Source organism: Miniopterus natalensis, chromosome 6 (assembly GCF_054644295.1).
Source record: "Miniopterus natalensis isolate mMinNat1 chromosome 6, mMinNat1.hap1, whole genome shotgun sequence".
In the NCBI taxonomy this organism is placed as follows: Eukaryota; Metazoa; Chordata; class Mammalia; order Chiroptera; family Miniopteridae; genus Miniopterus; species Miniopterus natalensis.
Window position 1 is genome coordinate 71252680 of NC_142086.1, and position 14987 is coordinate 71267666.

At 41.5% G+C, this 14987-nt stretch overlaps 1 protein-coding gene across 3 annotated transcripts in view; it reads right to left on the reverse strand.

The window, feature by feature from the left end:
* Positions 1-9858: 9858 nt before the first annotated feature.
* SCHIP1 (schwannomin interacting protein 1) overlaps positions 9859-14987 on the reverse strand; it is a 102039-nt gene continuing 96910 nt past the window's right edge. For all 3 annotated transcript variants that reach the window (XM_087818346.1, XM_087818345.1, XM_016215698.2), the window contains one exon: positions 9859-12574. In XM_087818346.1, coding sequence (XP_087674472.1) covers positions 12523-12574 — 52 coding nt within the window. In that variant the 3' untranslated portion in view covers positions 9859-12522. The remainder of the gene's footprint in view (positions 12575-14987) is intronic.

The following is a 14987-nucleotide window of genomic DNA, read 5'->3' on the forward strand; positions in this document are numbered from 1 at the left end:
CCAATGTTTCTCTTTTACATCAATCTTTCTCTCTCTTTCTCTCCCTTCTCCTCTCTCCAAAAATCAATAAAAACATATCCTCTGGTGAGGATTTTTTGAAAAAAGATATAGTCAAATGGCTTTGGTATTTAAATTCCATTGGATACAAGGAAAAGATACATTCAATTAGACATGCCAGATATATTTTAAAATCTTTTTATTTAGCAATATCTGGAAATTATGTTTTTTGCAATTCTTTAAAAGTAGGATGGGCAAATTTTGAAGTCAACTTAGAAATGTATTAGGAGTATGTAGTTTTAAGCATTTTTCTGGGGCCTTTGCAGGTAACAAAGTTCAAAGACCACTGGGCTAAGAGTACAAGTGTGGAATTCTAATCCTTGCTGCACGGTTACTATCAAGCCTTGGGAAATGCCCTTCTGAATCCCTCTGTGCCCATTTCTCTTTCTGCAAACTAAAAAGCACACCTGCCTGCTTTCCCTTATTCTCAGGAAAATTCTGAAGTCGTACAAGGTAATGAAACAATATGAAAAGGTCTAGCTTATTTCCTGGGGGTAAGTTGGACACCTCTGGGAAGTTTCAATAACTTTTTGAGGCTAACAGGATACTGGTTAGTTCCCCAGAAAGTATAAATGAAAGGTATTCTTATTACTACCTCTGCTTTACCATAGCCTCACATTTCCCCAGTTTTGATTCAGCCTTTGGAACGTCACAAAAACCGTCTTACACTCTCAGGTTAGTTTCTGCATCTCTGCATCGTAGGGTTAGCAAGAAGGACCTGACTCCAGCTCCAGCCTCTGTCCAAGGTTCTACTCTGATGGTCAGTAAGAGAAACCACAGAAATGGCTCTGAGAACACGTGTCTTCGTCCAGAGAATATCGACTGACCTTCTGAATATTGCCACTGTTAACACCTTTTCGGGTAATGTGGTTGGTCAGTCCACACCACAAATGCCTCTTCAGCTTGGTAGATCATTTGACATATCTTGTATTCAATTCCTTTCTTTTTTAAGATGCTTAGAATTTTGTAAATGATGAATAGGGCTTTAGACTTGAGCCTCTCATCCCAGTTCATGAAGCACATCAGGTTGTGATGTTGAGCAGGTCCAATGGGCTTCAGAATTGGCTTTTACACCACAGGCCTTATGAGTACATTGAATCTTAAATGAGGACTTTTAAGACACCTGCAGTTTTGAAAAAACATGGAGTTTTACATTGTTGCATAAGTCTAAGAGCTTGTGGGGAAATTGGGTGATGGAGAACTGTATATATAAAGAGAAATTAGGAGTAGGGTATCTCTATGAGATGGTATTGAACCCTCATTTATTCATTCATTCACTCATTCAACATATATTTACTTAGCTCCTATTGAGTGCTATTTGCTGAGCTGGGCACTCAATAGGAACACAATGAAGAAACACAGATAAATGCCCTTCCCTGTCCTAAAGGAGCTATATTCTGGTTGCAGAAAGGCTGAAACAATGGCAATCCTGTAAAATGAAGATGCTGTGGGAGCAGAAGAGACTAAACAGCAAATTCTATCAAAGGAAGCAAAGAAAGACTTTCTAGAGAGCTCAAAGCAGGAGTGGGGGGCATTTCAGGAATAAGATAATGCTATGTACAAAGGCCTGGAGGCCAGAGAGAATTTGAGATCCATAAGGAGCTCAAATGTCACCTGCTCAAGATCTGAGAGGAGAGTGGCAAGGGTTAGGTTGGGTGGAAAGACAAGAATAGATCATAACATGTCTTGAATATCATGCAGAGAGTTTACATTTTATCCTGTGGGTGATAGGCTTTTGAGCGGAGACATGTCAAGATCAGATGTTTGTTAGAAACACTGCAAGGTCACTTAGCTCTGTGGAGGTTGGATTGAGGAGATTAAGGCCAGGGCCAGGGCCGCAAGATTAGAGATAAGGTACAGTCAGTAAGATGCTTTCAATCCTGACAAAAATCCAACTTAAACTAGCATAAGCAAAATGGGATATTTTTTGGCTGCTGTAACAAAATGTCAAAGGGAGGATCTGACTTCAGACTAAATCCAAGAACTTGTAGGATGTCATCAGGGCTTTTCTCCTGCCCCCCGCCCCCGCCCCCCCGGCCATCTCTCATCTCTGCAGCTCTCATTAACTTCTGATGCAAACTTCCTGTCTATACAGCAGACAAGGTGGTTGCTCGGCTCCTGTTGTCTCAGTTTAGCAGGCCCAGAATCCATATACCAATTCAGGGAAGCTGCTGATCGCTTCTGCTGGGGTCACTTGCACATTAATGAACCGATCATTGATGGAGGGTTGGGGGTAGGTATTTCATTCTGGCTGACTGCCTGGGCCACTCCTGTGAAAGAAGGGGCAGGCACCAAGTCTGACAGCCCCAGCAGAACCACTCGAGAAAGAGCTCCCCAAAGAAACGAGAGGAAAGGGAACATGCCCGGGGGGTGTAAAGACTGTGGCTACACTGACCACAGGAGCAGAATCTGATTACAATATAAGAGTGGAACTGTGGGAAAGAGGGCAGGCAAAAGAGGATTGGGGGGTGTAACTGACATCAGGACTTTGTTTTTATTCACTTGATCTTCTAAAACAAAATAGATTCTGTCTCTGGCAGGTACCTGGATGCTCCCAACAGGAGAAGATTCCAGGTGTTGGTGGCCAGAGAGGGCTAAGTAAATATATAAAGATAAATATATACATAAAAATAGATAGATAAATACATAGGGATATTGATTTGCTGATGATACTGTTTTTGGTTCCCCAAAAGAATTTGAGGCAACTTAAAGGGATAATACAGTAAACTAGGAATCACGTTACCCCAAGCTCTTAGTCAATTTGTCATAGGTGGGCTGCAAATTTAATTCTTTGCTTCCTGGAAGCCAATGCAAAGAGGCAACATTATGAATCAAAAAATTTACAAGAGAAACTTGACTAATATTGGTACTGGCCCCTGAAAGGAATCTCTCCCCAAACACTCATAAACTTTTCATTATGTGCCGTGGTAATATTATTCTGTGTGTAAATATAATGCATTTTGTGGGGCTCTTTCTTAGAATGACGTTCAGTGGTGGCTAATGTCATATAGCTAAAGCATTAGTTAATAGAAGTAATGAACTCTGTAACAAATGCAGAGTATTTTGAAATCTTAGAAAAGCCTTGTAGAGGCCAGCTCAGTCTAGCTGTTAGATAAATAGTTAGCATTTACTTAGCTGTGAATCCCTTTGGTCAGGGCATGTGCCTCCCATTGTCTTACACCCAACTTGTTTCTGTGACTTGTGTTACTGGTCTGGTCCCTAAATGCACTTGCATGTGTGACCTCTGGAAGAGATGCACATAACCAGTGGTCCAACTCCTTCCCCTCTACACTCTCCACTACCTATGATCACATGCCATGTCTTCTTTTTCCCATCCCAGCTGCCTCCGGTTCCAGCTTTATCAAACACCTCTCCCATTCTCCTCCAGTCTTCTCTGGGCAAGTCCTTGCAGCCTCCCGTCTCCTGCTTTGGGCTTCAGAACCTGGAAGGTAAAGCCGCCTCCTTCCTGAAGACCCAGCACCCTCACTTGCAGTGTGGTGAGAATGGTCCATGCTTTGGGATGGTTTGCATGACTGGCCTGGAAACTGAAGCCAAGGACTTCCCGATGAAAATGCTTTCATCTTGAGCCAAGAAGCCTGGGGTAACTTTGGGTCGGGAATGACCGTGAGTGCTAGTCTCAGAAATCTGAAGTGGCCCCAAGACTTGGCTTTCGCTTTCTGGTGTGATGTGAAAACAGTGCTGCTGGCCCAGTTCATTGGCAGTAGAGGGAGATTTATGAATGCTCCTGAAACGAGAGCCGTTTGTATGTGAACTTCCTGCTTTCTTTATTAAAAATTTTTTTTTTCAATGACAGTTTACATTCAATATTACTTTGTATTAGTTTCAGATATACAGCATAGTCCTACTTTCTTTAAAATTTAAAATTTTGAGGGTGAGGGAGTGTATTTGATCCCAGCTAGTAAGTACAGAGGCTCCCAAGATATGAAATGAAGGCAACCGCGATGTTTTAAAGGAGCAGTTAACCGCCTCAGATAAAAATGAACTCTTGGATAATTTTATAGCCCGAAATTCTTGACAATGAGTGTAATTTAGGAAGTGATACACATGTGTGTACTTTTAAAAAGAGGAAGTGGGCATTTAGACTTTTTATCTTAGTGGATTGGGGAAGACCTTGTTAGCGCTGTATTGACAGGCCAGCTATGCAAATCAGGGGGTTGGGCTGATACAAAAAAAACAAGAGAGAGAGAAAATGAGACTTGAAATACAATTTAAATATCAAAACCATGATGCTTTATCTAAGACTCTTTCTTGTAGGGAGCAAATGGACAACACATTTCAAATGTGGCCCAAAAGAGCATAATTCTAAATGTTATGATTTATTTTTTATTGTTGGATTTGCCCTAATTCTTGCCTAAGTGTTTGGGGGAGGTAGGCTCAAGAGCAGCTCAAGAAGTAGAGGAAACTCAAAAAGAGGTTTTTGATTGTTTACGTATTGCCTATGAAATTCATAAAACCTCGGTTATTTAGCCCCTTCAGGGCTGCCTTTGACAAATCCCCTCTAGGCCTCAGGCCTCCTGGGGGTGGGCCCGGCTCTGAGCTTCAGGGGAGGTCCTACTGTGGTGTCTAAAGAATGTTCTCATAGGAAAGTGCAGGTCCCTAGAAGGCACAGTCCCTCCCCACCTCTGGGCAGTTCTCCAGCTCTGACTCTCACCGAGGCAACACCCACCGGGTGGCTCCTTGATGCCAGGGCTCCAGGCACCAAAAGGCTCTGGAGGAAGTGGCCATGGCAAGGTCTGCAATAGGGTATCAGATGCTGTCCTGGTTCTCTGGGGCCTCAGAGTGAACAGCACTTCCATTCTCCAGTCCTCACACTGTCCTGCTCTTGGCCTCAAGTCCAGGAGGTGAGAGCTGCTGTCTCCCTAAAGACCCAGCACCCCCACTTGCAGCTCTGTGAGACTGGTTTGGGAACTCCAAAAAGGCCCCTATGCTGTTTCACTCCCACTCTTGAGTTAGCCAGAACTGCAGGGAGATGGATTTATTAGTCCCATACAAAACATCCCCACAACTAACTATTCTTCCCGAGGCATTTATGACTTCCCTTAAAAAATTAGTTAGCTCAACAGAGTTGCCTGATGCTTGATTTTCAGTCTGATTTGCATATGAGACAATGACTCATCTTAAAACCAACCTTTTAAAGCCACATGGAATCCTTCATATCACTGGAAAGAGGAAAGGGACACTTTGTGAGAAATTAGTAAAGTCCTTTCTTCCCTTTGCCTGTAAGAGTCAACACTTTACATCTTTAACCTTCACTTGTAATTGCCCCTCAGGTGCAGTATCGGCTCCTGCTGTCTTTCTAATACTTGGGGATGCTCTGTGACCTAAAAAGACCCCTCACAAGGTGAGATGACATGTCATTACAGACTGTAATTTCTACTGAGAACTAACAGACATCTGGAAGGAAGTAACTTTATGAGCCAGAAAATTAAAGAACTCATTTCCAGCCTTGTCTATGCTTTCCCAGAGCCAGGATCCATGCCACTATTTTCTGCAAAGTCAAAAAGCAAATAAGGTATTGATTAAACATAAGAGAAAAGAGACTCTGGTAGTAAATACTTACCAAGAAAGTTTGAACGCTTAGTCTGGAGGGTGAAAATGAAATCGCTTTTCCCATAATTATTGCTTTCCCACCCTGTGCTCTTGTATATTGGTGCAAGAAGTTCATTCAGTGGTTTTTAAAACAAGGGCAGTGTTACAACCCTAGGCAGAGCATTGTTCTAGAACAGTGAAATATATGAAGAGAAGCATGCCACGGGAAAGAATTCCTTACAACCAATTAATTCATCCTGGTAAATTGTTTCCTACTAAATGAAAGACCTTTTGGATTCTCACTCAGAAATTAGGCGGACATTTTCATTTTGCATAGACAGACAATTAATTCATAGATTATTTAATATTAATTTACACCAACAATTGCCTGTAAGCTTCAATTAAAATATCCTGAAAAACTCATTACCCATCAACCTATCTTATAATGAATATGTCATATCTTATTTAGAAAGAATAAATGAACATCAGTACAAAAGGTAATTGCTTTTTCTAAGCATCAGAATTCAGCTTGGGTCGTAACAATCGTGTTCTTGAGGGTTGTAGAAACTGAAGGCTCGTCAAGATAGGCACCCAAAAAAGTCTCCTATAGTCATGTGATAAATATTTGTGTTTCTGGCATAATAATAAAATCCATATTCTTATTTCTGGCGTGAATTGTTTGTTTGTGACAAACCTCATTCTGACCCAATGGCTAAAGGAAAAGATAGAATGGGGGACAGGGATTAAACTAACTCAAAGAGGTCCATAAACTGAAAAATAGTAAGTCACTGACCTAGAGAAGATGTTTTAGAGGAAAAAGGTAGGACCTCTAGAAGCATTGTGGCATGGTGGTTAAGAACACAGGGTTTGTCTTCAGAGGCCTGGGTTTGTATTCTACTTCTTTCTTACAGAACTATAGCTTTTCTTGTTAAGGACCTGCATCATTTATGGTAATGCTAGCTGTGTAACAAAAATATTTGATACAATATAATTGCTCTAACATAATCATGGTTTATTTCTCACTCCTGTAACTGTCTGAGGCAAATCCTGCTGGATAGCAGGCTGATCTCCTCATGCAGTAGCCTCGGGGACCCAGACTCCTTCCATATTGTGGCTCTGCCATCCTCAAGTTCTCCTGATTGCAGCTGATATAAGGAGAAAGCATGGAGAAGGCAAACACCTTCTTCAAAGGCTTGGCTGGAATTAAGGCATGTCACCCCCCCTCACGTTCTATTTATGAAAATCAGTCATGAGTCACATCTAAATTCAAGGGGATGGTGGGAGAAAAATATAGTACCTGTTTAGCCACTTCCCAGGGACAACTCAATAACTGTGAACATGGTGGGGAGGCATGGATTTTAGCAGATGGCTAGCCATATCTGTTATAGGGCTGTTTAATTAGAGATGGTGTGAAAAGAAAGTCTTTGGACTGTAGATAAAAAATTTGAAGAGACATGGGACCTAAGGAAGAGTCAACAAGTCATGGGGGATCAAACTTGAGAACAGCGAGATTAAACCTGAGGGAATATCAGGCTGAGAGGCTCATCCCTCATCTGTGAGGAGCTGCATAAAGAGTGCCACCTGTTAACAGAAGTGTCAAAAAGGCAGGTCCCAATGATTACAGAGTTTTTCTTCAGGAGAAGACTGCCTGGTTCTGCGCTGAGGGCTATGGTTACAAAGGTAGCTGCTTAGGTTTGCCTCTCCCCTCAAACAGGAAACAGAGAAAAATCTGTATTCAACAGACAGTTGCATCAAGGAAGTGACATCATACTCTTTAAAGATGAAAATGAGTTTGTGTGTCAGATGGGGGGAGGGGGTTGGGTCCAATATTTTTGCAAAGAAATAGAACTTCCTGGCAATGCCTTCACCTGGTCTTCCCTACCTTAATTAGCTCTCTGTACTCTGAAGTATCTAAATATAATTCCAAGTGAGGATTAAAGAAGAAATGAGGTTATCATAGAATAAAATCCCAAGTAGATGTAAGTACAAGCATATTTATTGCATCACTGTTTCATGGCAGAAATCTGGAAAGACCCTTAATGCCCATCATTAAAGGAAACAGCTGAATAAAGTATGTTCCATCATACTGGGGATGATTTTACAGCTGTTAAAAAATGACTCAGATCAGTATGGACTCCCCTGGAAGGGTGTCCATGGACAGAGCAGGTTGCAAAGCACTGTGTTTTATGTGATCCTGTCTTTGTATAAACAAATTGAAACACAAAACCTTATTGGCTGCATCTGTTTGTAAAAGCATGAAGAAAGGTGTGTGAGAATACATTCTGAGTTTTAATGTTGATATTTGGAAGAGTGATAGGACTTGAAGATTGATGTTATTTTTTCCTTAAGCATCTGTTTTGTAAATTAATGATTAATAAACAAGAAAAAACCCTATGAGTTAAATCTCAGAAACTGTTAAAATACAGAATCCTTCCTTCACCCAAATCCTGATCATTTATTTATTTCAACAATTATTTAGTGAGGATCTGCTGGGTGCCAGCTGCTTTCATGGGCACTATTTTATTCAATCTTTAGAATAATTTCTGAACAGCTTGTTTTCAGGTGGTAAAATACAGCTGTAGTAACTTGCTCAAAGTCATTTCACTAGGAAGATTGTGGAGTTAGCTTTTGTGCCCATCCCTTCTGCCCAGAGCCTGTCACTCTCTCACCTCATTCTCTTCAAACCTGGAATCGAGGAGGCCCTGTTTTTTAGGCCAGGCAGTCTAGCATTCTAACTAAGCCTGGTTAAGGGTCTTAGTTTGTGTGGAAGGGTGGTCTAGTGCAGATGGGAATCCTGCTGTGAATAATCCCAGTCCTCGCCAAAGAACCTAAGCAATAGGACCAGAAAGACCCAATTTTGAAAGAATTCCCTTGGAGGTGAGTCACATCTCTGCTGGGGCAGAGGACTATGAAAGGGACATCGGACACCGAATAATCTCCTTTGAGGGTCTCGGGGTGTGGGAGAACTGCTCTACTTTCAGCTGGCTCTGACCCGGAGATGTTTCCAGGCGCCCTTGTGGCTCTAGTTATGATTTTGGGCTTCAAACAACTGAAGAGTTTAGAGGCCATGGATTTCTTCAGAACACATTTCCCACATTTCTAGCCAGAGAGATTGCATTACTGAAGACAAAGAGAAAACTCATTTCTAAATTTTTGTCAAAATTCGCAATTCTAACAAGGATTTATACAATTAAGTCTTATTGAGCTGAGATTTAGCGTCAGAACTCCAGGTTGTGGATGTCACTGGAGGAGGTTTTCAGGTTACACCACTACTCATAGTTGGGCACAAGCATTTTTCATAGCACTCTCCCCAGAAGTCCAAATTAATTAGAAAAAAACTAGATACATCTTAATTAGAAAAAAACTAGATACTGAAAAAATGGTTAAAGAATAGCTAAAAAGGAAGAAAGTCTAAGGTCGTTCTCAGCATTAGTATTACCTAAGGACCTTAAAAAAAATCCCGATGCCCAGGCCATATCCTGGACCAATTAAATCAGTATCTGTGGGGGTGGGCCCCAGGCCCCCAGGGGTTACTAAGTTGCTCAGGTGATTCCACTGCGCAGCTAACGATGAAAATCACCAACCAATGTTCTCACCGAGCTGAAGCAGCACAGCTCCAGGAGCGGGGTCTGGATTCTCGGCTGGGATCCATCCAGATGACTCACAGCTGGTGTAGGACTTACGGCTCAGTTAGAGATCTCTGGGTGGAGAGGACTGTGGGCCCCACCCTTTAGCTCCCGCACAATAGCCAACTCATAAAATCGAAAATGTATTTATGAGCTGCTTTATTTTTTTCCATATGAAGATAACTTGATTGAGGCCCATAAAAATATTAGTGTTACAATTAAGATTGTAGAAGACTATGAAAATTGGCAACTCTTTATTACGATTACTTAAAATATCTAGCCGGGTGTTTTTAAGAAAGGGAAGTGTAGACAGTTGTCTCAGCTTCTATTTTCAGGCTACACCAGGTGGTCTGTGGGTGGTTCTCAATGTTGATCACTCATCTCAGCTTTAGTTTATGTTCCTTAACACCTGCATGGATGTTGTTGCATTAAATTGATTTTCTGAAGCTCTATGTATTGGGGAATCATCTGTAATCTATTTCCTTAGACCTGGCATTTTTCCTGAGACCAATAGAAGTGGTTAAAATTTGCACAAAATTCCCGGCGGGGAATTGAGTTGAGGAAGCGTGACAAGGGAAGAAATACAGCCCGTGTGAGGCTTGCTAGTGAGAAAAAAGACGTATCATATGAAACAAAGTTTTAATTTTTATTTTACATATTTATACATAAAACTTTCAAAGAACCCTCTGAATCCAACAGAATGTTAATAACACATCTAAAAATGAACTTCAGGTAGTCAACATTCACAAAATGTTGAAAACTGATTAAAATATACATTATTACGGAGAGCTACTTCACTACGAGGCAGGCATGTATTTCTGACTTTATAGCACCGTCACAGTTCTTTAAAACTACAGTGAAGAATGAAAGTAGTTGATGGTAAATACTGCTCCAACTTAAAACCTCTAAACAAAAAACCAAAAACCCTCTTTGAATAACCACGAGTTGTGATGGTGTAAGTACAGCACTGTACATTTTTGTAACAATATTTTATTAAAATGCCTGATATTTAGTGGCACAGTAAAAAAATTAAAATAAATTAAGAAGCTAAGGCCAGAAAACTGCCCTGCTTGAATGCTGTGGCGTGAGGTGGCCGGCTTATCTAGAGTACTGGGCTCAGGAGTCACGAAAAGCGGGGGTGGGGGGTGAGGCTTCTCTGAAGCTCGTGGGCTCTCTATGAAGATGTTTCCCTTTCCGAGGAGGCTGGACGTGTTGCCCTTGGGCTCCTCCACCAGCCCAGGGACGAGTGGCGTGGGACACCGAGGGCCACGGTACCACATTCCAGACAAAGCCACAGGAAAGATCAACAAAGCTGTCAGTCTGAGCAATGTAGGGGGAGTGAAAATTTCTATTTTTCAGGTTAAATGGCTTGGACAGAGACACGATGAACAGGACTGCTCTACATGTGGCCTGTGCCAATGGCTGTCCAGGGGCGGTCACTCTCCCTCCTAGCTGACAGAAAATGCCTGTTGAACCCGTGGCCAGGGAAACGGCAGCTCTGGTTAAGGCCGCAACGGCAGGAAGAGGAATGGGCAGCTGCCCTGCTAGACCACGGGCTGGTCCAAGAGTGATGGGCATCGACGGCGGCACTGCCCTCCACGAGGCTGCCACTGGTCAAAATACAGCTCTGGTGGCAAAGCTGCTTTCACACGAGGCAAATATTGAAGCGAGAAACAAGGATGACCTCACACCGCTTTCACTTGCTGTAGAGGAACAGAGAGCAAGCGGTGGAGTTTTTATTAACTAGAGGTGCAAAAGTCGATCAGATGGAAAGCAGCGACCAACTAACTTATAATGAAGGCTTAAAAAGTGTCCAGAAAGTAGCAATCTTGATCTATAGGTACCTATCTAACGCGAGTATCAAGAAAAACAAAGTCAAGGACAGTGAATTTGAACAGCAGGATGCTGAAGACTCTGAGAACATGCTGCCGTTTCTGGGATTTCCAGCAACCCTGGAAATGATTCATGGCCTATATCAGGCAAGGAGGGCTCCAAGATGAAGGGCTCTCTTATGAAATTAATTCTCCTGCTCGGAGTTTAACTTTGTGTAGCACTTACTCTTAAAATTTAGTAGTGATCTACCTATCGTGTTATGTTTGTAACGGAAAATTTGTCTCTTTTATTGTATGACTCCTTTTACATGAAATTTCCAGAATAAGTGAATCCGTAGAGACAGAAATCAGACAGTTGGTTGCCAGGGACTGCGGCAGGGGGAATGGGGTTGCCTTTTGGGGTGATGCAATGTTTTGGAACTAGATAGAGGTGATCACTGCACAACCTTGTAAATGTACCAAATGCTACTGAATTTTTCACTTTAAAATGGTTAATTTTATGTTTGGTGAGCTTTACTCACTAAAAAAAGAATACTGTCAAAACAATCAATCAACCAATCAATCAAATTAAGATCATGTTTTAAAACAATCCAATGGGCTCATTTAAAACATGTCTCCTGGTAAAGGTTACATTGTTGGCTTGGGATTTTTCTTGTTTCTTGAGATGGGCCTGTGCTGCTGTGGGTTTCCCTCTTGGGACTGTTTTCACTGTGTCTCATGGATTTTGGGTTGTCGTGTTCTTATTTTCATTTGTCTTGAGGTATCTTTTTTAAAAAAAAAAATGTTTTTATTGATTTTAGAGAGAGGGGGAAGAGACAGGGAGAGAGAGACATCAATTGGCCACCTCCTGCACTGCACACCCTTGGGATTAAGTCCGCAACCCGGGCATGTGTCCTGACCAGGAATTGAACTCTGCAACCTCTTGATTGATGGGATGACACTCAACCAACTGAGCCACACTAGCCAGGGCTCAAGGCACCGTTTGATTTCTTCCTTGATCTCACTGTTAGCCCATTCACTGTTTGGAAGCGTGTTATTTAGCCTCCACGTGTTTGTGTGTTTTTCAGTTTTGGTTTTTTTTAAAATTGATTTCTAGTTTCATGCCATTGTGTTGGGGGGGAGCACGGGGTGTGGAATGATTTCAATCTTTTTAAATTTACTGAAGCTTGTTTTGTGGCCTAACATGTGTTCTGTCTTGAGGGGCCTTCCCTGTGAACTTGAGGGGAATATGTGCCCTGCAATTTTGGGGTGATGCTTTGAAAATGTCAATTAAATTCATCTGGTAAAATATGAAAAAAAAAAAGAAGCAAAGGCTAATCACTGGACATTAAGCTTCAGACATTATCAATGACTAACACTGACATTTGTTTGTTTCTGCGCCACCTTGAGCAACAGCATTTTTACAACCACAGAAGCAAAACGAAGTCTAGCTTGTCCTCTGGCTGGATGGCTTCTGTTTACTTCGCAGGCATTTTCTCTGCCATGTGCTTCTGCTGACTTTCGGCATGTCTGCAAAATTAACAATACAACTGTTCAGTGCTAAGAATATCCAAGCTGTTCCAATCAACAGCTAAAACATCCTCCAAACTGAGGTCCAGTTACTCACAGTAAAATCAAGAGAACCAAGAAACAGTTCTTAATTCAAATGGATTTGCCTTCTTCAATTTTTATATTCTATGCATGATTCCTTTTATTTAATGAGTCACTAGATTAACTTGAGACTGGTTACAGCGCTGTGTTTAAAAATGAGGAGAGATAAGTCTCTGAGATCATTTATTCAACAAATATTCACTATGTCCCAGGCACTGCTCCTCACCCGAGGGGTGTGGTGGTGAGTAGACAGTGAGGTCTTTGTTCTCATGGAGCATACATTCCAAAGGAGAGAGGCAGGAAAGGAACAAATAGCTGACAAAGAGTGAGTAGACAGAAAATAAGTGCTAAGCAAAGAGTCAAAACAAGGGGGGTGTGACAGAAAGTAACTTCATGACTTTATCTAAACACACAGGCGCACACACAGACACACATATTAGCAAGGCTCCCAACAGAAATCGGAAGCCAGTAATCTACCGCCATTCTTACAAAAGTTAATGTCTTCCTAGCAAATGGCAGGCTTTTGTGAATGTAAACAACTTCCACATGTACATACTTCCCCCCTTCCAACAGTCCTGAGGGCATGGTCATGGCAGGAGGGTGGGGTAGGGTGCAGTGGCCCTTCATATTCATCCAGCCCTATTACAGCCTGTGAGCCCGAAGTCTGGCCATCCCAGCGCAGGGCCGGTGGAAGGGGGGAGGAATGGCCAAGCTGCTTCTATCACTTGAATGGGCACTAATTAAATATCCTCTCAGAAGATGGTAGGGTCTGAAGGCTGCAAGAGACAACTGCTTTGAAGAAAGACACTAGGAAATTATGGATTTGGCAAGAGAAAAGCATCTAAGGGTGTGACTTCCAGCTGTAGTCACAGGATGGGGCAGTCTGGTGTGCTGCCCTCATTTGGGTGCTCAGTGACGTCAAGCTGAACTCACTGGTTTTGTGCAGAATGTCTCATATCTATGGTACAGAAGACAAACCACAAATACTTTCAAAAATAGGGAAGTGACAATAGTGTCCTTGCCACATTCAACAGCCCACAAATAATTGGTGATATTCATTTAACACTAAAGGAACTCAAGAAAAAGATATCCTCTTTTCCTTAAAAAAAATAAAAAATAAAAATTAATGCTATTTAGCAGACCATCTCATGGCCTATTCATGTGTAGAAAAGAATCTTGATCATATTCATAAAGTAGCTCCTCGGCCTCTCTTAAACAAATTCAGTTCAAGAAATATTTTGATGCCTAGTGAGCTAAGATTCCACTACAGCTAATTAAATTCTAGTTCTTATAGCAGTTTTAAAATATGTATGTGTGTGTGCATGCGTGTGAACACGCATGTGTCTGCACACACAGAGCAAGGGTTTTTTTCTGAGAGAGAAAGAAAGAACAGACAGGATATTGTTTTGGGAAATACTGAAAACTGGGTATTATTTTGAGACATACATACAAGGGTGAAAATATACTATACAACCCAGCAATCCCACTTCTGAGTATTTATCTGAAGAAAATGAGAACATTAATTCAAAAAGATATATGCACCCCTATGTTCACTGCGGCATTACTTACAATAGCCAAGATCTGGAAGCAACCTAGGTGTCCATCAATAGATGAATGGATAAAGATGTGGTATATGCATGTGCGCACGAAAGTGCACGCGCACACACACACATACGCGCGCACACACACATACACAGAGGAATATTATGCAGCAATAAAAAAGAATAAAATCTTGCCATATGTGACAACATGGATGAATCGAGAGGCTAATATGCTAAGTGAAATAAGCCAGACAGAGAAAGACAAATACCATATGGTTTCATTTACATGTGGAATCTAAAAACGAAACGAAACAAACAAATAAAACAAAAATAGACGAATAGAAACAGAGACCAAAGGGATGGTTACCAGAAGGGATGGGGTTGGGTGGATGGAGAAAAGAGGAAGGGGAGTGTAGTTAACGATATTTTGATAAGTTTACACGGCGACAGACGATTACTAGAATTAGTGGGGTTATCACATTGTAAGGTATAAAAATGTCAAATCACTACATTGTACACATGAAACTAATATAACCAATATAAGATTGTATACCAACTCTACCTACATAATAATCAATTTTAAAAAGGGTGAATTTCATTAAAATTTTAAATGAAGGAGGGAAAAGGGTTTCTGTCCATACGACTAAAAGATCCTCATCAACTATTTATATGAAAGCCTCACAAAGACTCCTTTTTACTAACAATCATTATCGAGGACCTACTATGTACCTGGCAGTCCCTGTCTTGAGCTATGGGGATACGGCAATGAATGAGCATGGCGCCGTCTCTGC